General features: G+C 38.6%; 1 protein-coding gene across 10 annotated transcripts; it reads left to right on the forward strand.

Moving 5' to 3' along the window:
* The first annotated feature begins 147 nt into the window (after positions 1-147).
* LOC104613261 (uncharacterized) lies at positions 148-21,626 on the forward strand. Of its 10 annotated transcripts, XR_016080561.1 has the most exons (9): positions 150-1,427; positions 15,720-16,199; positions 16,284-16,491; positions 16,576-16,668; positions 16,762-16,863; positions 16,943-17,242; positions 17,339-17,443; positions 17,557-17,645; positions 17,815-18,151. XR_016080561.1 is itself a non-coding variant. In XM_088895102.1 (8 exons), the coding sequence occupies exons 5-8, from the start codon at positions 16,861-16,863 to the stop codon at positions 17,881-17,883; spliced, it is 477 nt and encodes a 158-aa protein (XP_088751228.1). In that variant the 5' UTR covers positions 151-1,427; positions 15,720-16,199; positions 16,284-16,491; positions 16,576-16,668; positions 16,762-16,860; the 3' UTR covers positions 17,884-18,151. The 10 variants fall into 10 exon arrangements, 5 of the variants coding, with proteins under 5 accessions (XP_088751232.1, XP_088751228.1, XP_088751229.1 ...); XR_016080560.1 differs by having other exon boundaries at positions 17,339-17,645; XR_016080559.1 differs by having other exon boundaries at positions 151-1,427; positions 17,557-18,151.
* Positions 21,627-23,742: the final 2,116 nt, after the last annotated feature.

Genomic DNA, 23,742 nt, shown 5'->3' on the forward strand with positions numbered 1-23,742 from the left:
ATCAGGGGAAGTTTAAGTCTTTCTTTTACTTTTTGCTAAAAAAAGTTATAATTGAAAATTTCATTTAATTACTATTTAAAATATATATTTATTTTTGTTGGTTAACTAATTAATAATGTCATAACCAAAAAATGATGATTTTGGACTTAGATCGGGTTGGCTCAGTTGAAAGTGTAGAGAGGTGATTCTGCTTCAATTTCAATTAACAAACCCCGTGCATTACATGGTCCCAACTAGTTTGTTCATATTTTAGGTATTTTGCAAATTGGGCATGTGCATATTCTTGCAAATGGGAAGATGAGAAATAGGAGATTGTCAAAACTCAAAAGCTTGCAGTTATTGCAAGGGGAGGCATAGAATTTGAAGACGGAGAGTTTCCAGTTATTGCATCCCATAGTCCTACGGCAGTTCATGTGAGGAAGATGAGGTTTTACTTCCACATTATTCCACAACATTTATCATCGTTGTTACTTTTACATGAGGATCAGAAAAACAAAGCATCTTTCTATGCTGTTATTGAGTTTCACAGGTATTATCAACTTTATTGGCGAAGGCATCTCAGGCCCCGTTTGGTTTGCGGGAATATGTTTGATTGGGCAGAAAGAATGATAGGAATCTTATTCTCATTCATTCATTCCTGGTGGGTGGAGTGGCATTTCCCCATTTGAGGGAATGGTTATTCCCCATCCTTCTCCCTTGAAAATGAAATCCCATTCCTACTGGTTTTAATTCCCATTCTCGTTCCTGTCTGAACCAAACAAATTATGGGAATATGGGAATAGACCATTCTGATTCCAATTCCCATTCTCATTTTAGATACTTCTTACCTATTCTTATTCTGGCCTTTTAAGGTTTAGGAGGTCTACCTTCTTATCTCTTATCATCGATAGTGTTGCTCATGAAAAATACACGCACTTTCAGTTAGAATAGTCCCGGCCGGGTAGGAGAAGTTCCTTACTTTACAAAGCACGGTACAATTCCTCCACAGGATCCATGGTGTAGCTAAAGATGATATACACTTGAGGGCTTGAAGGCCCATTCTTTGTAGACTCCAGTGGAATCATTACTTAACTAGAGGTGAATCTCTTCAGAAGATTGTCCTTTCATGATGTCATGGACTAACAGTACTGTGTACGTGCCATTAGGAAGATTGGCTGTTATCTATACACAAGATCAAGGTCTTGGTAATTTACGTTGGTCCTCAGATCTTATAATTGGAAACTCCATTTGAGATAAATTGTTATCTCTGTTACAAAGGTTCAGATTGACTGCATCAGTGGAATAGATGGAGAATCCCATGTTGTAATAGAAAAAAGGTGGATCGATGAGGGACGAGGGATTAGGACGACCTACATTCCATATGGAAGGAAAGCTAGATCATTTGCTTCCAGTTCCAGCAAGAACACCTTGTTCTGCTGAATTCAGAGGTAATCTAACCAACTCTTTAGCATGTTTCCTATCTAGCAAGGAGCCAATAGAGCTGATCTGTATTTCTTTTGGGGATATGCTAGCTTCAGCTTTAAGTTGGGCCATGTCGATCAGGCTAGCAAGCTTGGTTTCACTTTCTCTCGTAGACCTCTTACTTCTCAGCAAGAAAGTTCATATTGTTTTTTTACCAATTAAAACAAAAAAAAAAAATGGACTAAGCAGTGACCATATCATGCATATGTATCAGAATCTGACATGACATGAATTCTGGTGTGGTACCTTAGCATGCAGCTTTTTTATTTACTTGTTTATGAGTTCCTAGTAGGTTGCAAATTAAAAGATAAATATTTTTGCATATACATGTCTACTTGTTTATGAGTACGCAGGAGAAACAATCACAAGGCATCCTTTACTTTATCTGATAGAATTAATGTTTGCTATTGCATAAAGGTTTATAGTAGTAATAATCTATACCAGTTAGATGTGTTCCCTGTTCATAAATCCAATTGGTTAGATTAATTATGGTCAATTTGACACTTCTCACCTGTGTCAGTTTGTGACAGTATTGTTGTATCAGTGAGACATAGTTAGTTCATAGGGGGCATCACTCGCAATACACACAGAGCAATGCACTTTGCTGTCAGAGAAATTAAGGTTGGGGTAGATTAGAAATACAAATGCAGTTTGATCGAATCAGTGTTTAAATTTTTCCATGGAGGATGAATAGGGTTGATTCTACATATTCCATTGTAAAAGAATTGGATGCATGAGTAGTTCGATAAATATTTCTCCATCTCACTCTCTACAGGCTTTATGCTTTTATTTGCCTTTTTTGTATAAGGTTTGTAGATTGTGACAAAACAGATTTGGGGTTCTTTTTTTTTTAACTTTCCAGTTGCTACTATTTTTTAAGTTTCCACTGTAAACCTTCAAAATGGTCCATTCCTTCAGAGACAGAACTCCTGATCGATGGATGATATGAACTTTAGGTTGATGGCAATATAAAACAGACTTCAGAAATCAGTTGGTGTTCAAGGGTTCTACTCAAGGCGAGGATATATTTTAGCTAATGGTAGCCCTAGAGTAGATCTGATCTCCATGAGAGAAAAACAGTAGGCCCTTCTTATGGGTACTCAAACAGTAGCTAAGCAATCCTGTCGCCTGTATAGGGCTCTTTGGTGTCTTGAATACTTTTTGAATGAGATTTGCAAGAATCTAGTGAGTATAGATGTCCAAACAGATGGATTCTTATAGAATTTAATACTGTAGGTTATAGAAGATGACCCCAACCCTGTGTCTAAAGCTTCTTATTGAGCCATTATATGAACTCTCCTACATGCCTTTGTAGGCTTTCTTTCAAAATGTTTGCTTGTAATGAATTAGTGGGTAAGATTCTTTCTTAAAATTTCCATAGAATCTCATCATTAAAAATTTTTCTTTATCTAAGAAAAAGGAAAGGGAATGTGTTTGGGGTCATCCACCAATATATGCATATAGGATGAAATCAAATAATCAATTGGTTTGGTGCATTTGTTCTTGATTGGGAATGGGTTTGTTTAAAAGTAACTATTAAAACTAATTCTTATTCTGAAGTTGGTTATTGAAGAAAGGATGGAATCAGACGTTAGATAAAAGATGTTTGGTCTTTATATAGTCCACCTCCTTAGGTTAGTACTTAGTAGGGTGGTAAAATGAGTAATGGTACATTCTATCCCAGGAGAAACCAATAACTTCAACCGATGAACTGCTGAACATTTATCAGAACATCTTAATCTTACAAGAATCAAGACAAAAATAAAAGGATCTGGTGAGTCTTTATACAGAAATGTTCACCTCTACAAGAAGCTGGCCTATTCATAGAACATAAAGAACCATTTATCCTTTTTTCATTGAAGAATACAATTTTGTTACACAAATTGGAGAAAGAACTTGTTCACCCTAAAATCATCTGTACAAAGCAAATTTGATAGAAAGTTCAAGACAGGGAAACAAACCCAATTCTACCTGTACCAAGAGTTCAAACTTCCCCATGCGTAAAAGCTACCCCCCCCCAACACACACATGAATAATGAATTTTCATCTACAACATGTACATCACAGAGAGAACACGAGTCATTTTGTGTTGAATGCACTCTCTTCTCAGGATTCACAGAACCAGCTACCCAACCAGTCAGGAGTTGAAAATTTGCATTCTCCTTCAATGGAGTTTTGGCATAATCCTCATCTGAACACTGAACCTCCATATTGAAAAGACATCCAGATCTTCCCACAAGATTTTTGAATGTTAATGATGGGTAGGTAGCATGATTGAAGCTGTTTCTTGGACTTGGGACAGACAGGTACATATCAACCTACATTGCAGAAAATAGAAAGTCAAGTTAGTAACTACAATCAAGAACGTTAACATGTCAAAATACAGTAAACCTAAGCATTTGATTCCTGCAGATAGCAATACAATGTGCAAAGGACAGAGCCATATCCAGTAGATACATCCAGAAACAGGATTGAGCAAAACCTCTGTTTTCAGGGTCCATCACAACTGCCGTGTCCATGCACAATTAAACCATGTACAAGCAAGTCATATACATATATTTGAAATCATTACCTTACTGAAGCAAAAACACACCCAAGCATGTCATCATTCTCCCCTTCCTCCTCAGGTTTCTCCCTCTCACAGTGGCTGCTGCTGCTCTCAGTGATTGTTAGTGCAATCACGGCATTCATCAAGCTCTTTTACTTTACAGTACCCCTCATGAAAGTACTGCTCAAATTCAAGTGGTTCTTGCAACTCCACATGTTCAGGCCCCTTCACAAGAGTGTTAATACTAGAAGCTGAACAATCAGAACTAGCATTCAGGAGTTTACTGGTCCCAGTTTCCATTGAGGGAGCACCATCAATGACATGAGTATCATTGCCCATAGAATGTTCAGAAGGAAATATTTCAACTTGTTCAGAAGCGTTTTGGCTTAGCAAGGGCAATGTGTAGAGAACACTGATGTGGGCCCCACAGCTATGGTCCCACTGTGTTTGTAGGGTAGAATGTGTTCTAGTCATCCTAGGGTTAGCTGGTGGTTAGTTGGTTATTTCAGTTGTTATTTATTTCAGTTTTATTTTGTTCTATTTGTTATGTAAATACTAAGGGCAGATCTGTCCTTTCCATGTAATGAGCATAACCTATAAATACTAAATAGAAGTGACGGCGGCAGAACATTCAGATTCTGTCCCTCCTTTCAACCCTTTGTCTTCTACAGTTCTCTCTTCTCTACACTTTCCTTCTATTTTCGAACCTGAAATCTATTAGGGTTCAAGGCTGATAGCAGTCTTGAACTTCTACTTGATATCAGAGCAAGGTTAGGGTTTCTCATGTGAGTCTAGTCCAGCCGACCACATGAGAACCATCTAGGGCTGGAAGCTGAGAAAGTAGAGTTCGTTGACTGATTCTTGGAGATCGCTAGAGGGTTTAGCAACTGTTGAAGACTTGCCACGGTTGCAAAGTGTTGGTGATTAGGAAGAATCAGAGAAGGCTAGGGTTCGGGTAACCTTGGAAGGTAGCGAACAACATTCTCTTGTAAGTTGTTTTATTTTCTAGGAGAAGTACTATCGGAGAAGATAGGTTGGACCTATCTAGAAAGGGCGGCCGAACCATTCTAGGGTCTTCTTCTTTCTATTCTCTAGGGCTTGATATTGATCTTGCGGCAAACCCTACTAATCTTGCTGCAAACCCTACTGCTGGGCCAAGCCTTGTGATCTACCTGTGAAGCTCTTCTTAAGTTTTTTTTTTTCTCAGCATTGATCAGTTTAGGGTTTCATATTAACCCTACTACAAGTCTTATCTGTACGGTATTGCTTGGAATGTGCGGCTGAGAATTTTTTTTAAGGATTGATCAAAACCCTAATTCTGGTTCAGCATATCAGATCTTTTAAGGGGTGAGAACTGTACGGACTGTGCTGTTGTGTTTGCTAATTGGTTTCAGATCAGACTTATACTGGTTTCATGCACATATACCGTGAATACAGATTAGTTCTATACTGATTTTTGATTGTGATTGATAGTCCAAGTGTTGTTCTTCGACTGTAGTAACCCTAATTTTTTGAGACTACTGGTTCTTGAACGAAATGGAGTTTAAAAATCAGGCAGAAGGCAGTTTTGGGAACAACAGTTCAGGTAGTGTTTCTGAGACGGGTTTTCAGATTACAACCGTAAGATTTGATGGATCAAACTATTTGGAATGGGCCCAATCAGCCATGATGGCTATTGGGGGAAGGGGTAAATTAGGGTATCTCTTGGGAGATGTGAAAGAACCTTCCAAGGGAGACCCCATGTATACCAAGTGGGTCCAAGAAAACTACTTGGTTATGACATGGCTGTGTAATTCTATGCAGTCTCATATCAACCGAAATTACCTGTGGGCAAAGACAGCCAAGGAGATATGGGATGTTATGAAAGAAACTTATTCCCAACCCCTTAATGTTGCCAGAGCTTATGAATTGAAATGTGAAGTGAACACTCTTAAACAAGGAGAGAAATCGGTTTCGGTCTACTTCTCTACCTTGAAGTCCCTGTAGCATGAGATTGATCACTTAGAGACTCTTGAGTGGGAGAGTCCCAAAGATGCACAGACCCATAGAAAGCAAATCGAGACAAATAGGGTGTTTGAGTTTCTGGCAGGTCCTAATTCAGAGTATGATATTGTGCGGCAACAGATATTGACTAGAGATAGTGTGACTCTCTCCCAGGCATACTCCTTAGTGCATAGTGAAGAGACCAGGAGGAAAGTCATGATGCAACCTCAGCCTCTTACACCAGCCCTTGTAGCTATTAAACCCAAATCAGGAGGTGATTCAGAAAGGGACAGGAAGAAGGAAGATAAAAGAGATGTGGTATGTGAGCATTGTAAGAAACCCAAACACACAAAAGAAACATGTTGGAAACTACATCCTCATTTGGTCCCAACAAAGTTGAGAAGCAAGAAGGGTAATGCTCATGTGGCCGTGAACACTGATTCAACATCCTCGTCTGGCACAAGAGGCACACCTTTAGAGACCTTAGCTGCAGTTCGGGCTGCTTTAATACAGTTGGAAAAGGAAGTTGGGAACTCAGCTACCATGCCACCGCAGTCACCATCAGCCCCTGCCACATCTGCTTTCGCACATTCAGGTACACGAGCCTCAGCCTACCATGTCTCAGCTCCAGGTACTACTGCACCCTGTTGGGTAATAGATTCAGGTGCATCCGACCATATGACTAGCTTACCTTCATTGTTTATCACTTATCATTTGTCTTCTGGTAGGGATAAAGTATCTATTGCTGATGGTTCTCTTGTCCCCATTTCTGGCAAGGGTGACATCAAGCTATCGGATACTATCTCCTTGTCCTCTGTCTTGCATGTTCCTAAGCTTGATACTAACCTTCTTTCAGTCAGTAGTATTACCAAACAACATATGAACTGCTCAGTAACTTTCTTCCCTGACCGATGTGTTTTTTCAGGACTTGGAGATGAAGAAGGTGATTGGGATTGGCTGTGAGATGAATGGGATCTATCTGCTCGGGGAGAGTTCTCGTCGGGAAGAGTTAATGGATAAGAAGTCACTTGTTTCTCAGATTGTGAGTCCGGTTATGCTTTGGCATAACCGATTGGGTCATTTGTCTTTCCGATCCTTAAAGAGTTTGTTTCCTACTTTGTTTGAGTCTGTTGAGTTGTCCCAGTTGAAATGTCAAAAGTTGCGAGTTTGCTAAGCATTGTAGAAAATGTTATTCATTGAGTAATAAAAGGAGTAATAGTTCTTTTGATAATGTGCATACTGATGTTTGGGGGCCATTATCACATCCTTTCTATGGGTGGGTACAGATATTTTTTGTTATTTGTTGATGACCATACTCGGTTTTCTTGGGTTTATTTTATGCGTTCACGAGATGAGGTTCCCGCCCTGACCCAAAACTTCCACCAAATGATCCTAACCCAGTTTGATGCCAAGATCAAAGTTTTTAGATCTGATAATGCAAAGGAATACTTTGCTAAGCCATTGGCATCTTACCTTCTTAATCATGGGGTTATCCACCAGAGCACGTGCCCTCATACACCTCAGCAGAATGGGGTTGCAGAAAGGAAGAATAGGCATATCTTGGAGGTGGCTAGAAGTATTATGTTTACCTCCAATGTCCCGATTCGCTTCTGGGGTGATGCTATCCTCACGGCGGTATATCTTATTGATAGGGTTCATTCCCGGGCTCTTGATATGAAATCTCCTTTTTCCCTTCTATACCCAAATGAGGAGTTGTTTACTGTTCCCCTTAAAACATTTGGTTGTACCTGTTTTGTTCAGCTTCTCGGACCCCATCACTCCAAGTTCGAACCAAAGGCTTCCAAATGCATCTTTCTTGGTTATGCACAAACTCAAAAGGGTTATTGCTGCTATGATCCTGTCTCAGGGAAGAAGTTTGTCTCCATGGATGTCACTTTCTTTGAGGAGACACCCTACTATTCTCGGGTTTCTCCCCAGGGGGAGAGCAGTGAGAGTGGGGATTTGGGTCCTTTTCTTCAGGGGGAGCGTAGTGAGGGTAGAGTTAATACTTTTGGGGCTGTTCCCTTACCTATTCCATTGGGTGATGAGGGGTGCAATAGTGAGGGTGGTCAGAGGGATCAGGAGTTGAGAGTCTATCACAGGCGATGCAGGCAGGTTGATTCCGGTCATCAACAGTCCAGGCTAGCTCCAACCTCTTATGCGGCTCCAAGTCCAGGTATTACAGTCCCAGGGCCCACAGAGACTCCTTCCACTGTTGCCACTTCACCTCCTGCAGACGACCTTGACCTTTCCATTGCCGTCCGTAAAGGGAAACGACATTTCACCACATCTACAGCCCACTGCATTTCCCAGTTTTTATCCTATGATCGCCTATCTCCCTCTTACAGGTCCTATCTTACTTTCGTTGCCAATGTCCCTATTCCAAGAACAATGCAAGAATCCCTATCAGTCCCAGAGTGGAAAGGTGCAATGCAAGTTGAAATGGATGCCCTGTTGAAAAATAATACCTGGGAGCTAGTTGATCTGCCCAAAGGAAAGAAACCAGTTGGATGCAGATGGGTATTTATTGTGAAGCACAATGCGGATGGCTCCATTGAGAGGTAAAAAGCTCGACTAGTTGCAAAAGGGTTCACCCAGACTTATGGTATAGATTACTTGGAGACCTTTGCCCCGGTAGCCAAGATGACCACCATTCGAGTTCTATTATCTCTTGCAGCAAGCCACACTTGGCCTTTGTATCAAATGGACGTTAAAAATGCTTTTCTGAATGGAGACCTGCAGGAAGAGGTTTACATGCGGTTGCCTCCTGGATTCTATGATACAGAGACAGGTAAGAAGGTTTGCCGGCTCAATAAGGCATTGTATGGTTTGAAGCAGTCACCTAGAGCTTGGTTTGATAGATTCAGACTAGCCCTTGGGAAGTTCGGTTATGTACAGGCCCAGTCAGATCATACACTATTCATCAAGAGGGTGGATTCCTCTTTGACACTACTTGCAGTATATGTTGATGATATTGTGGTGACAGGAAATGATAGCCATGAGATTGAGTCCCTCAAACAGCTCCTTCATCAAGAGTTTGAGGTGAAAGATCTTGGTGCACTACTGTATTTTTTGGGTATTGAGGTTGCTAGATCTAAACAGGGGATCTTTGTCTCTCAGAGGAAATATGTTCTAGATCTGTTGGCGGAAACTGGAAAGTTAGGTGTCAAGCCTGCGGATACACCCATTGAACAGAACCACAGGATTAGTGCAGAGAGTGGGGAGCCTCTTGAAGACAAAGTTATGTTCCAGCGATTAGTGGGAAAGCTCTTATATCTTTGCCTCACTCGGCCAGATATCAGTTATGCAGTTAGTGTTGTCAGCCAGTACATGCATTCTCCTAGAACCACACACCTTGCAGCAGAAAGAATATTAGCATACTTGAAGAGATGCCCGGGTAGAGGTATACTGTTCAAGAATAATGACCACATGAAGGTGGAGGTCTATACGGATGCCGATTGGGCTGGGAGTGTTGATGACAGAAGGTCTACCTCTGGATATTGTGCCCTTGTGGGAGGTAACTTTGTCTCTTGGAGGAGTAAAAAACAGAGTGTTGTCTCCCGATCTAGTGCTGAAGCTGAATACAGGTCAATGGCTAACGGAGTGGCTGAAATTCTATGGCTGAGATCACTACTTGAGGAGTTGGGTATTGAGTATGAGAAGCCCCTGGTGTTGTATTGAAGTTGATCGACATTTTGTACGAGAGAGGGTCTCATCATAAGAAGTGTGTCTCCCGTACATCACACCCAACATGCAGCTAGCAGATATCCTCACCAAAGCTGTACTAAGGAAGAAGCTAGAGGCGGATCTATCCAAGTTGGGAATGATAAACATTTATTCCCAACTTGAGGGGGAGTGTAGAGAACACTGATGTGGGCCCCACAGCTATGGTCCCACTGTGTTCGTAGGGTAGAACGTGTTCTAGTCATCCTAGGGTTAGCTAGTGGTCAGTTGGTTATTTCAGTTTTATTTTGTTCTATTTGTTATGTAAATACTAAGGGCAGATCTGTCCTTTCCATGTAATGAGCATAGCCTATAAATACTAAATAGAAGTGGTGGCGGCAGAACATTCAGATTTTGTCCCTCCTTTCAACCCTTTGTGTTCTACAGTTCTCTCTTCTCTTTCTCTTCTCTTCTCTACACTTTTCTTTTATTTTCGAACCTAAAATCTATTAGGGTTCAAGGCTGATAGCAGTCTTGAACTTCTACTCAATGAATTCAGTATACTCTTTCTCATGGTAAGTATCATTGATAGTTGGATTCTCATGTGAATAGGACTTCATGGTCGTCACTTGATCTAAATAAGGTAAAGATTCAGTTGTTCTCAATGACCCTAATGGAGAGAAAAGAACCAAATAAGAGGTTGTACAATTTTTTTTGTTGATTATAGCCTAGATCGATGATTAAACACATTAATGCATCATCTTTTCATAGCTTCACATAGAAAAATGGGAATGAGTATCAATTATTTCAAAGAAATTATGAGAGGTTAAAATTTGTCTCTAGTTACCTCCATCTGAGCTTTCCACAGATCCAAGACAGGCTGGCTTAGTGTGGCAGGTAATAGTCTCTTCTATGAACTTTGTCCTATTTCCAAGAAGATCAGAAGAAGAAAAATTTGTACATCTCCCCCTACAAAAAATCACAAGAAAACTCACCATCAGGGGTCAGAGTCCAAAGTCTACTATCCCTTCTCCCTAGGTCCAAGATCACCCCACCCAAGGTCTGAATTAAGGCTGAAACATGGTTGCTTCAGCATCCCCAAGGCCCCTTCTCAGACCCAAATCCCAGTTAAAGCATCGGAGGTTTCAGTGATGTGTACCTCACCCTTGATCTGGACTGTCTTGTCCGCAGCCGACCCTTTCCCACACTCAAAATCCACTTCTTTGTCTGGCACCGCACTAGACCCTCCCTCAAACCTTGATTTATCTGAACTAGGCAGAGCTCCTGTCGTTGTCTTGCTTCAACGCCGAGCTCACTTCCTAACTCTGGAACTTAGCGATGTTTGTCTGGTCCTAGCAAGCTACTGTCGCCGTCTTATTTGTTTTGTCTGACTTTCCTCCTCCCCTTTGATCGCTAGCGCTGTCTGCTTCTAATGAGTTCCGGTTGCTCCTCTGTACTCTGTCTTCTTTCCCCCTCGAACTGAGCTATCTTTGGTTCAGTGGAACTATAATTATCTTACAGAAATTACATTAATTTGAATTTGATTCTGTGGAATCTGCTTTTGTTGGCATGCTGATTACTTTCCCTGGATGTAGCATACAGCTTAGAGAAGGGGTGAATAATCTCTTTGTATTGTGGAGTCTATTCTCCTAGGTAGCTTGTAAGCTGCTATCTTTGTAATGTACTTTGTTCTTGACTTTTGGTGATTAGACTGTGATCCTACCCTCCTACATTAAGGGTTGGGTTGTATCAGGGGTATGTTAGTCCTTTTCCTTTAGGCTATGTATATAAAAGGTGTATCCAGGTATAAGGGATATAGCTTCCTTGTTGTTACAAAATAATTAACATAATAAACATATTAGAAACTCACTGTCTACTGATCCATCTTGATTCATTCCCTTGTCTTTAAGGTTGATTCTGTTACTTTTTCTTGAAATTAACTCCTCATCTTTGTCTGTTAGCATGTGGCATAATGTGCTGTTTAAGAGAGTTAGAGAGGGAGAGCTATTTCAGATGTGATGTTCCTCTGTTGAGCCCTTCAAAATTCATAGTTCTGATTGCAATCCCTGATGGTAGACAGCAGACAACATTGTGGTGAAGCCATAATAAAAATAAGAAATTTAAGTTTTTGGATGCTGAATTTGAGAATAATATGCAGATGTGCCTTTAGCTTCACAGGAGACTGTTAAACCTTCTAGTTGTATGCTACTCATCAGGCACTGGATGCCAGTACTTTTCATCTACCATTACCATACGGTACCCCTGACCAACCATGAAGAATTGTTCTCCTTAATCTACACACACAACTCAAACTATATTACCCCAAAAAATAAACAATTTCAAAGAATCTCTAGGAAAATCTACAAATAGCATATTCCAAAAGTAAGAATAGCAAAATTCTTCAACAACAAACCAGTTCAAAACATTACAAAATGCATAAACCAAGTAATAGTAATCCCTCCCACCTTTCCATGTACTAAACTAAATTCAACTGAACTCAACAAAGCCTTCTTCCAACCTTCTGGGTCAGCTCATTGTATGATGTATATTCCATTATTTCACTCTATTCAGTGCCATGTTCATTATTAAATTATGGTCTCTGCATTTACATCTGAATAAATTTTGTAGTTTCGTGTTGAAAAAAAATAAATAAACAAAATAAAATTTGTCCCATCCCCTGTATGGAAAAACAAGATTCATGTAGCTGACTCCATATGGTTGGGAACTTGGGATAAGGCAAGGATGATGATGATGACATGTCAAAGCAGCCTCTGAAAAAACCCATCCAGGAGCAGAAGCAGCAGTGAGTAGGTCCCCCAATAAAGACTAGGAAATTCAAGATTTGAGCCCATAGACAGACTCTCATGATATAATTTAGTAATCTAGAACTCAGGTTTTAAATTCCACTTTGGTCCTAGCTATCCGGGGTCTTAGGAGGGGTCGACCAGATAGGACCAAATCCTTGGCATTTTTTGCCGAAGTGGCTTCTATTAGATCCAAATCTGCTTCTCCATGTTTTTCAGTATGAAATTTTACCATTGTATCAAGCACTGGCCCCTTTTACTACTACATTACATGTAAACATGATCAAAACACCACAAGCAGTGACAGAATACAATACAAGCTTATACATGAAATCTCAGGACCAAGTCCAGTTTATCCCTTCAGATATTCAGCTCAGATATAGAGCTAGCTCTTACTCCTTTGAGAGTTACAACCAAGGAGACCTCTCTGACAGTTTGAATCTCTTACGGAAGAATTTCCTACCTCCAGATGGAGTTCCTCTGCCCAGCCAAGTCTGCCATTCCAAGAACTATTTTCTATACTTAAGGTGGCTCCTCTTACCAGCTTATGACTATACTCAAGATGTTCCCAATGTACAGCTGTAGTATCCTGTGGGTAGGAGATCTGAATTGAATCATACCCTGCCTTAGGGAGTGATTGTATTCAGTTTCCTAATAAAAATTAAGGAAACTGAATGTTTTAAGTAAACCTTTCTGATTTTCTTTATTTTTTAAAATAAAAAGCCTTAAAATTCTCATGGGGTTGAGAAGCAAAAGAGAACAAGCTGATGTGGAAATAATGGACTTATTGTTTCCTTAATGACTATGGCTGGAATTGGATTGATTATTTATTGTTTCAGTTCAGCCATTTCATCTGTTAATAAATGGCCCCTTATACCTAAAATGCCAAGTGACCATCTCAATTACTGGGTCATTGGCTGTGAGTAATCTCAGTGACCCAACCCACTGATTTCTACCTTGAATAGAAAGTCTTTTGAGATCAAAAGAATTTCCTATTGTTCTGGTTAGCATCATTTTAACTTTGAAATTGGCTTGTTTTCTTTTACTCTAATAATGCTAAAGAGAACTCAAGCTTGAAATTCTGACACATCCATACAACCAGCCAGAGAACACGTCAGTTGGCATCATAATAGATTGATATAAATAGTCATTTAAAAATAGAGATTTTTTTAAAGAAATTATATAAAAGTTAATAAATGGCCCCTCAGTTCTTGCTTCCAGGATTCGGAAATTGGAACCCACTCTACCTCTCAACAGTTAATGCTCTATTGTGGGCAGCAGCTTTATATAAGTGTCTTACTAAGGCAAATCTGATCAGAATGTGTGTGTATAATTAAAAAAAAAAACAAATCTTTAGAAGCATGGATTGGCATCAAACTGCTATGGCTATATTTACATGGTTGGAAGATTTCAACTGTCAGGTTTGATCATCCAATGCAGAAGAATAAACTGTTGGCATAATACAATAATAAGAAAACATACATCTTTGAGAAGTTTTGTTGCATGTTTGTCATATGTGCCCCCCCCCCCCCACAAAAAAAAAAAAGGAAAAAACAAACAAAAAGACATGCTGTACGTGCAACATATTTGCTTACATTCCAGACTGTCTTAGTGCTTGAACTTCTTGGACAGGTCTTGCAGTATCTTGACTCTTCCTTTGGCACTAAGATACATTCTTGTGCTATGATACACCTAGCCACTGATGGTTTCTTTACCCTAGACTTAGGCAGAAAAGACAGAAAACTTCCTCCTGGAGCCCATTTTTACTAACTAACAAGAAAGACTAAAAGGAGCCTTTGCAGAAATATTCAGTGTCTGCTAAAATCCATCCAACCACCAAAAAAAATCTGTTGAAATAGATATGACAGCATCTGTGCCTGTCTCCAAGCTCCAATGGTGAACTCAGGAGCATAAAAATAAAGCCTCAGGCCAAAGAAGCCCAGACATAGAGCCCTATTGAACCAATTCTGAGTTGGCTGCTAGTGCTGTTGATAGACTGGGTCTGATCTTGGTCAGGGTAGAATCAGTTCTGAACCAATAAGTAAACGTGCAGGACTAGTCCCAAACCAGACCCTATTGGGTCTTTAATAACAAACCAAAACCAGCTCAATCATTAATTGGAATTATTGGATCTGGCCCTAAACCCAATTACGATTGACAGCCATCCTTTTTACCCTTTATTTAACAATAAACTACTCATTTGTTATTGAGGAATGTGGATATGATAATATGATAATATTACAAGTATACTACAAGAAAGATAGATATTAGACTGGGGTATCTTTGTAATGTGCTAATATACATAAAAAGGCAATCACCCAATGTTGGTCCCAGCTATCTGAGGTCTTGGGAGGGGTAGACTGGTTATGGTCCTAACTTTTGGTACTCATTTTTTTCACACAAAGTGGCCGTCCACAGACTCGAACCCACATAATGCTCACTTTAACAATAAACTACTCATTTGTTATTTTTTTTACATAATGCTCACTTTTAGTCCATTTCTTTGCTTATCAATTCAGCTTTAGCAAGATTTATCCTTATTAATTCAAATTTTACTTATTCTCCTTTTCCTGCTAGGATTGGAAATCCTGTATTTTACATATCCATACGATTGAGTCCTTGGGTTTCCGAAATAGTGTAAAAAGAAGTGCTTCGAATCATTGCTATTTGACTCGGACCTGTTCTAAAAAAGTCGAGGTATTTCGAATTGTTTGTTGACACGGACAAAGTCAGGGAAAACCTCTGAAATGATTTCAATATTGGACCTTGGACATATAATAGTTCCGAATCGAATCTCTTTAGAAAGAAGATCTTTTGTCTCATGGTAGCCTGCTCCAGTCCCCTTACGAAACTTTCGTTATTGGGTTAGCCATACACTTCACATGTTTCTAGCGATTCACATTCCTGTGTATGCATAAGTACTATTAATTTCCGTATGGTCTTGATATTCACGGTAATGTCAAATTTTGTAGTTAGCTGCATCATATTATAGTAAGAAAAATGTAGGAATCTTCTTTTCTAAATTGTCTTTAGCTGCATCAAATTTATGTGTATGAATAAGTACTATTAATTTTTTATTTTCAATTTTGAGTTTTGAACTATTGATGGATCTTATAAATGTGTTATGGTGCAAGTAATACCAGTTTAGCTAGGCGTGGTTGGATTTCTGACCTCTTCTAACCTTGAATCTTGAACAATGGATTTTGAGTTAAGATGAATTTATGGGTTTTGAAGCTCTGTACCCTATTGGTTTGTAACAGGTTAAAATGAATATATCGAAGAAACTTAAAGAAAAGGGGACATGATCATGAGCAAATAAATCAGGGTCCCGCCCGACCACTAGTAACACACCCAATATAGAAGATACACGGGCACATGCATGTCAATCGATGGCTCATACTGGGTCAACACCTGACGTAGATGATACTACATCACCAACCCAGTCACCAAACTTGGGAAGGCATGAGGAGTCCTCTAGTGGGCATGTTGGAGAGGGGTCTTCTCGTACAACACGTAGGTTAAGAGGCCCCACTATGGCCATAGATATATGGAACATGCTTGAAGGGGAACAAATTGAAGTTGGGTTCAATGAATACAACTAACTCAATGATGAAAAAACAAAGGATTTAGTTAGATTTTTGGGTAGGCTTGCATGAATTCCAAATCAGTTGCCCATAGACATAGATGATTGGAGAGGAATTCCTATAGAGACAAAGGAAGAAATATGGAAACTTATCAAGGTATTAAATTCATTATTTTTTTGTTTATTTTTTAGACGTTTCTCTTATGCAAACATGATGGTTGGTTTATTATTTTGGTTATAGAAAAAATTCAAGGTGAATGATGACACGAAAGATTACATAATAGTCATTGGGTAAAAAGTGGAGGGATTGGAAGTCCAATTTGAAGAAAAAGTATTATGACCCTGATCCGGATAGTGCAGATGCACTATCAATTGAGCAGCTTGAAAGTCGGGTTGATGCACACCAATGGAGAAATTTGGTACAGTTTTGGAGATCTGAAAAAGGGACTGTAAGTATCTTAAACATTTAAATATTTTTGTTTTTTTGTTTTATTTGAATGAGTGAAAAGTAAATTATTTGTATTTTAATATAGGCAAGATCCACAACCAACAAACCTAACCGCTCCAAACAAACAATCAATCACACAACAGGAGCAAAGAGCTTTGCAAGAGTACGCGAGGAATTGGTAATATACAAATTTGATTTGTTCATTATACATTCTGCATTCATTCATGTTGTATGTGTTAAAAATAATTACATATTGTCTTCATGGTAACAGAAAATAGAGAGGGAAACTGATGTATCACGTGCGGAGGTATTTTATGCAACACACAAGAGAAAGGATGGAACACCTGTAGATCCAAGATCTGGTTCTTTAATGGTATATTTATTCAAGTGTATTAAATGGTATGAATTAACAAGTTGCTTTGAATTACTAATAGTTTTGTATAATATCCAAGGAGGAAATGCAAAATTGCATGTCTCAAGAGGAAGACACTCAAAATGAGGGCAGTGAACAAGGACACGATGATGTCTATGCTCGTGTGATGGGCCAAGAACGTTGTGGCCGAGTGCGTGGTCTAGGTTTAGGCCCAACACCATCCAGGTTCAGGGGCCCACGCCAGAGCCATGAAGATGCCTTGAGGGCTGCTAATGAAGGTAAAAGAGCAGCCGAAGAGCATTCACAAAAGCTGGAAGAACAGATTGCATCTATGCGAGAACGGATGGATGTGATGGAAGCTCAATTGCTTAATAGACAGGTATCACCCTTGTTTATATATATATATATCTAAATAATTTATACTTGATTGCATAAATATTTATTTGATACATATGTTTCATTAATTCTATGCAAGGATCGATGTGAATCATCCCAATTGCGAAGACACTCCTCCGCACATGCTTTTCAAAGTCCCTTTTATCATCAATTTAGCTCCAACATTGAATCACGGGTGTTTTTAGTAAGTGTCATTTGATTTAAACACAAATGAGAAAGTGTAAGGTGTTTGTTGACAAGGACAATTACATTTGCAAGAAAATACAGAATGTAATTTGTTGACTTTCATGCAAGGAGGATTTGTATCCATTGCCAAAGCAACCATTACAAGTTTAGATCCTCAGAAGATTGTGGGTGGTGTGCCACTTGGTTATGGATGGACAGAGGTCGTGATCAATGTTCCAATTATAAGTGATGCACCATTAATGCGCCCATATGGACGCTATAGAATAGTTGGAACCGCTGTTGGTGTTCCAACTTCTTCATAATTCAATACTTGAGTTCTTAGAATTTTATATACCATATTGATCTTACTAAGATAATTTCTCTTTGCAGGGTTTACATCTGGACAACATTCTTGTTGTTTTTTCTTGCCATATTCAATGCTTGCATTGCCATCACTAAATTTGGAAGGATTGCATGGGGCATTTTGGCATGTTAATATTATAGTTGTTCTTTTAATCCAAGAGGCCATCAAGGATTGCATTATATTTTGCATAGGTAATTTGCAGGTTTAAGTGGATTTGCATTGGAAGATGTGCTACATTATTTGACAAATTGAATGTTTCTGAAGTCCTTGTATTTTTTATATGTCAATTGGATATTGTATTTGAACAATTTGTTCTGGATATTATAGCAATTAATTTTGTAAATTAATAGGTTTTGCTTTAAATTGCATTTTTTTATTTAAATTGTTTATAATATATCAATTGTCATGAGATTTGTATTAAACATGTATTAAAGTGATGAATGTTGGAATTAAAGTGTAGGTACAAAAAAATGATGCAATTAACCTAGTATAAAAATAATAAAAAAAAGAAATATCAAAGCTGGCGGTCATCCAACTGCCGGTTTAGCCATAAATAAGACCTAAGGCGGCGGTCATATGAGATTTAAGCTGGTGGTTTAGACCAGCACTTAAAAACCCAAGCGGCATTTGACAAAACCTAAAGCGGCGGTTTAGGCCGCCATCAAAAGATGCAATTTATGTTTGACAAAACCTAAGGCGGCAGTCATCTAGGATCTAAGCCGGCGGATTAGACCGCCACTTAAAGATGCAAACGATGTTTGACAAAACCTAAGGCGGTGGTTTTTTTCATCTGAGCCGGCGGTCCTGATCTAAGGCGACAGTGGCTTAGGGGGTGGATGCCTGACCGCCACCTTAGATCAAGGGCGGCGGTCTAAAGGCCTAAGCCGAGACTACTGGCTTTGACCATTTTTCTTGTAGTGAAGGTACTGAATAACAAGTATACTTGCAGATAAATAAGGTTTTCAACCAATGTCTGGGCTGCCTTTCGTAGGCAGAATGATGCAATCCACTTTTTGGTGCTATGGAAACTTTTAAAAACTCAGAGTCCGATGATCCTTTGTTTGTTTTTATTGGTGAAGTTGTAGACTTGAGCCATTTAGATTTGGATCTCTGTGGTAAGATAGGTGATTTACTTTAAGGTCAGTAGCAGATAATTTTGTTATTCATACATTTCATGAATGATGTTAAGAACAAACCCCTACTCTCCAACTCTTTTTATTAAAGGTAACTGTCATTTTTTTTTTCTATTATTTTATCAGGATGGCATACTTTTGCACAGCTTATATATATATATATATATTGATTCGACTAGAAACTCTTCCTTCTAAACTTTAGTTGTTAAAATGACTGGTGGATCATTGAACTAGAGGATTTCTGATGTTAGTATTGCACTCAGAATAGACTCCATCTTGCAAAGGATGCAGTACCCAAGTAATCATAGAATGAACTCCATCTTGCTATAGAATAAATAGCATATAGCAACAAATTTGAGTATGCAAATGATAGAGTGGACAAGAAATGCTTTGCAAAACTAACTGGAAAAAGGAAAGGAGAGCAGGATGTCAGAAGAAGGGAAAGTAATAAGAAAGGCATGGACAAATATGATGAATAATTTCATAATCCATATATTTCTCTTCTATTTGGCTTTATAATGTTTATCTGTATTCATTAATTTAGAGTATTCTGAGAGCTGGAGGAAATGCAAAATTATTTTCTGCAAACTGATCTGTGGTTCCATTTTCTTTCTTCCACCCATTGAGGAAAAGTAATGATTATGTATTATATTAAAAAATGAAGAGTACATGCTCTGTGGAATTTATTTCTCTAGGAATCCATTTTCTCTCTTTACGTACTGTCAAGCTTGGCAAAATTCTCTGGACCTCATTTAGAAGATATTCTAGTCACCGCAGACCATTTCCCTCCATTTGAGGCCATCTAATGATGTTTCCCAATCTCATTATAAACAAGGGATTTTGGGTTTCAGTCAGCTATTAGTAATTGAAGATGGGCATAATATCAACCACCTGAGCTTAATGTCTAACTAACCTGTGAATCCTTGTAACAGAGTATCCATTGGTACTTGGTTATGGATGGGTTAATTTAAAATATATTTTAAAGGCTCTGTGGTGCTTGTTGCTTGCAAATGACACGGTTTTAATGAACTACAGAGGTCATAGAGGAGTGATTTAGAATCTGGAAATTTCAAAATAAGCTTAGCTAAGAAAGAAAATTTAGTATCAGCAAGCAAGCCATACAATTAATGGTGTCAACAAGCGTACAGTCAGCTTACTAGGTTCAAGGTAGAAAACCCTAGATATTACTAGAGGAGGAATTAGAAAATTTTTGATGCAGCATTGATGTTTAGATGGCTAAAGAACATGAGGTTGTGTGACGATGTTTATGTAAAGCCCTACTGATTGAATTTTCTAAATAATCAAAGTAGCTTGGTTAAGTAATTCATTCTCCAGGTTCAAACTAAACTATAGATTTTCCAATTATTATCACCCATAAATTTATCAACCTTTTTGCAAACTGGTAAAGCATGATTTCACATTGCTACTCAAGGATTGTTAAAATTTATAGTTTCTAAAGATTGGCTCTTACTCCCAAATTCAAGAATTCATTACATGCCTTGTTTCCCCAATTTTTGAGTTTCAAGTGTTTTTGTCTATTTTCTTCTATTAGGTAAAAACTGTTGAAGGAGCCAATAGATGGAAAAATGAATTACTTTTAATAATTTGTGTAAGTGGAAGATGCAAAGTGCAAAACAATCACTTGCAACAATGGTTATACATTTATAAGATCTTGAAGGAGAAGTTCTACTTATGATGAAAGACACTATTTACATTTAATTGGTAATTCAGTCAATCTCCAGTTTTTGCAAGATAATAAAAAAGTATGAACTGTATTTGCCACTTACTGACATCTCCAAGTAGTGAAGACCACGATTTTGGTTGAAGCCATTGCTTAGGCTTTCTAGCTGTCAGTAGTACTTTCAGCATTATCTTTGATTGAGTATATACCCATTTGCATTGCATCTTGTTCATAGGACAAGACTGGCCGGGCCAAAGTAAAATGTACAACTTGTAGATATCAGAACATTCCATGATGCATTTCAGCAGGAATCATGTCTTGAGTTGAGATCCATGTTCAGACTCCAATAACAGATTCTTTGTGGTACTTCGTATCATCCCAAGATGGTTGGGACAAGGCTAGATGATGATGATGATAATGTATATCATCCTAAGATACATGTATGATTTTTGTTTTGAGTGTTGAATACCTCAACAATGTAATGAGATGATTTAATTAGGTTGTTTTCTGCTTGGTCATAACAGGCATTTCCAATTGTTGACGGTGGGAGGATAGAGTACAGTTTCAACTTTCAAGTGTAGATATGATAAGAGAAGAAACACCATGATCAGAGATGGAGGTATTGAGGCCAAAAATGGAAATAGAAAAAAAACATCATCCAAAAGTTAGATTCACCAACTCACCAGACAGTGTCAAGAATGCCAAATGATGGTGAATTAGTGGTTGCAGTGGGATCCAAAGCCCAAAGGGATGATGAAGATAAATTGGCCCCAGTATGCAGGGCCAGGAAATTAACTTGTTTGGCTATGTTGGTGGCCATTGTTCCACCAATCTAAAGTATAAACAATGGTCTTCATGCTATTGGATGTAGCATAGGCTCAGTTTAGGAATAGAACAAATACGATTGTGTACAGTGCAAAACCTTGTATCTATCTAAATTGAGCATTGTTTTAATTTATTGTGTGCATTTATTTATTTATTAATTTTATAGACATAAGAGGGATGAGATAAGGCTTTGGGATCATTTAAAACATTTCTGTATTGGTGTGTTCCTTGTTTGGTTAGCAGCATATGACAGACTGAATAAGCAAATTAAAGATGAAAAGTTGAAAGGAAGCTAGAAATGTTTTCAGGTAAGCATCCATGAAAATGATCCATGTAATAGCTCAAATGGAGAACATTAATGATTTTTGTCATCTTAAGTGAAAAGTGAAAGTGATGATAGGTAAAATATGTGGAGTCATAGAGATCCTCTGACTTCATATTGAAATGACAATATTAATTATCAAATAAATCCCCCACTTCACCCACCCATGCAGTGAAAAGTGTTGTTCATTCCAGTTCCACTCATGGGTTAGGGGCCGGGAGATGTACCCATGAGTTAGAAATAATCTTGGTTAGGTCACCATCGGGAAAGAGTCCAGTTAAGGAGTAGACACCAACGATGACGACAAGGACAATGATTGTACATAGTTAACTGGCCATGAAGAGGTGGTCACAAGTTGTATCCCTCCCTCCCTTAGTCCCTTACTTGAAACCCCTCTTGGCTTTTTGGTAGTAAAAGAATGGAAGAAAAAGAAATGTGTAGATTGGGCAATACAATAATAAAGTCTCCACAACAACACCATGTGGCCAGTGGCAAAGGTACAAACAGTCCTGCACCCACAAACACACCATCAACCTCTCTAATCTGTAGATAAGTTTGTGCCCTCTAAGGATGACAAGGACCCCCCCACCCTACTTACCCTGTTGAAGAAATTCGTGGTCCAAGTTGCTTCTGAAAAGTTTTTAAGGGAATAAGGAATTAATGAAAGAAGCAGAGAGGAGGCAAGCAACCCTAGTAAATAGTATTAGGTGGGCATACTGATACTCATCTTGTTAATTACTTGTAGAGACATGACCAAGTGATAGAGGGGTCACAGCTCATGTCCCCAAGGAAACGGTGACAACCAAAGACCCACTTCTTGAGAGGAAATTGTTGCATTTGCATAGGCTCGACTCTTATCCCTTCACTTCTCTCCTAATCTATGGGCCCATTCTCACCTTTCAATTTTCAATCAATCATACTGTTACTGATTTTATATATATTTAATTTATTTTTTGGTTGGGACTTGCGCGAGTGAAGGATCAAAAAACACATGCAGAAGACGTGACCACAGCCCAAACATATGTGATGTCTTCAATATACTGTATGAGCCTCTGTCGTCACTCGTGATGGAAATTTTACTTATCAGATTATCCAAGAATTATAAAATTACTGTGTTTGTCCGGGTGAGGTTGGTTTGGTGATCTCTTCCCAATCCCGGTTTAACTTCAACCTGCCATTTTTTTTTTCCTCCAAACAAAACGCTATCAGACGACCCATTGTAAGTTTGTAACCCTTAAAATTTTCTGATTTATCAGGAATCAAGATGAAATCAATGTTCAAAATATGGTGACGATTTTTGAACTTTGGGATTTTTAAATACTAAAGGAATTAGGGACAGTAGGTGTGAAATAATGGTGGGCAGATGGTTATTAACTGAAGGCTAATAAAACTGCAACTATTGATGTTTTTAGTTGCTTGTTGATATTTCATACTTTTTTTATTAAAAGAAAAAAGGGTATGGAGGGTATCAATACTCTGAGCCTTGGGTGGAAGACATACATATGGTTTAAGGGATTCAAAGAAAAAAGAGTAAAAGGAGGAGTGAGGGGATATTAGACTTTGGACTGGACTATCAATGTTGGGGAGGGAGGGGAGTGATTTGAGCACATCAGGTTTTTAATAACAGCTGCCATTACTTGTTTTAGATTGCCAAAATACTCCCAAGTTTTTTCTTCTTATAACAAACGGTACACACTGATTTCTTCGTCCTTCCACCAGGAAGATGCTTGTTTTAGGGATGTGCCCAAATCATTCTTTTCCTTTAAAAAGAAAATTGTGAATCAGCTCAGAAAAAAAAAAAAAAAAAGATGTACAAGTGGAACAGTTGTTTCATTCCTTTGAATAATAGTCAATTTGTGCAATGGATAAAGGTTTATGTCATGTCTTCGTTCATGCTTGTGTAGAAACTTTTGCACATGATTGGGTCCAAAGGACCTCGTGAACGGACCCTACCACATCCACATGATAGTTGATAAAAAAGTATGCCCTTGTT

Source organism: Nelumbo nucifera, chromosome 1 (genome assembly GCF_055504915.1).
Source record: "Nelumbo nucifera cultivar China Antique chromosome 1, China Antique-T2T, whole genome shotgun sequence".
Lineage (NCBI taxonomy): Eukaryota > Viridiplantae > Streptophyta > Magnoliopsida > Proteales > Nelumbonaceae > Nelumbo > Nelumbo nucifera.

What these genes read in the sequence shown, in the direction of transcription:
- LOC104613261 (XM_088895102.1), top strand. An exon ending in CTCAATTGCTTAATAGACAG is followed by an intron (nt 17,243 to 17,338) that starts GTATCACCCTTG and finishes ATTCTATGCAAG; the next exon opens with GATCGATGTGAATCATCCCA. An exon ending in TTGAATCACGGGTGTTTTTA is followed by an intron (nt 17,444 to 17,814) that starts GTAAGTGTCATT and finishes TTCTCTTTGCAG; the next exon opens with GGTTTACATCTGGACAACAT.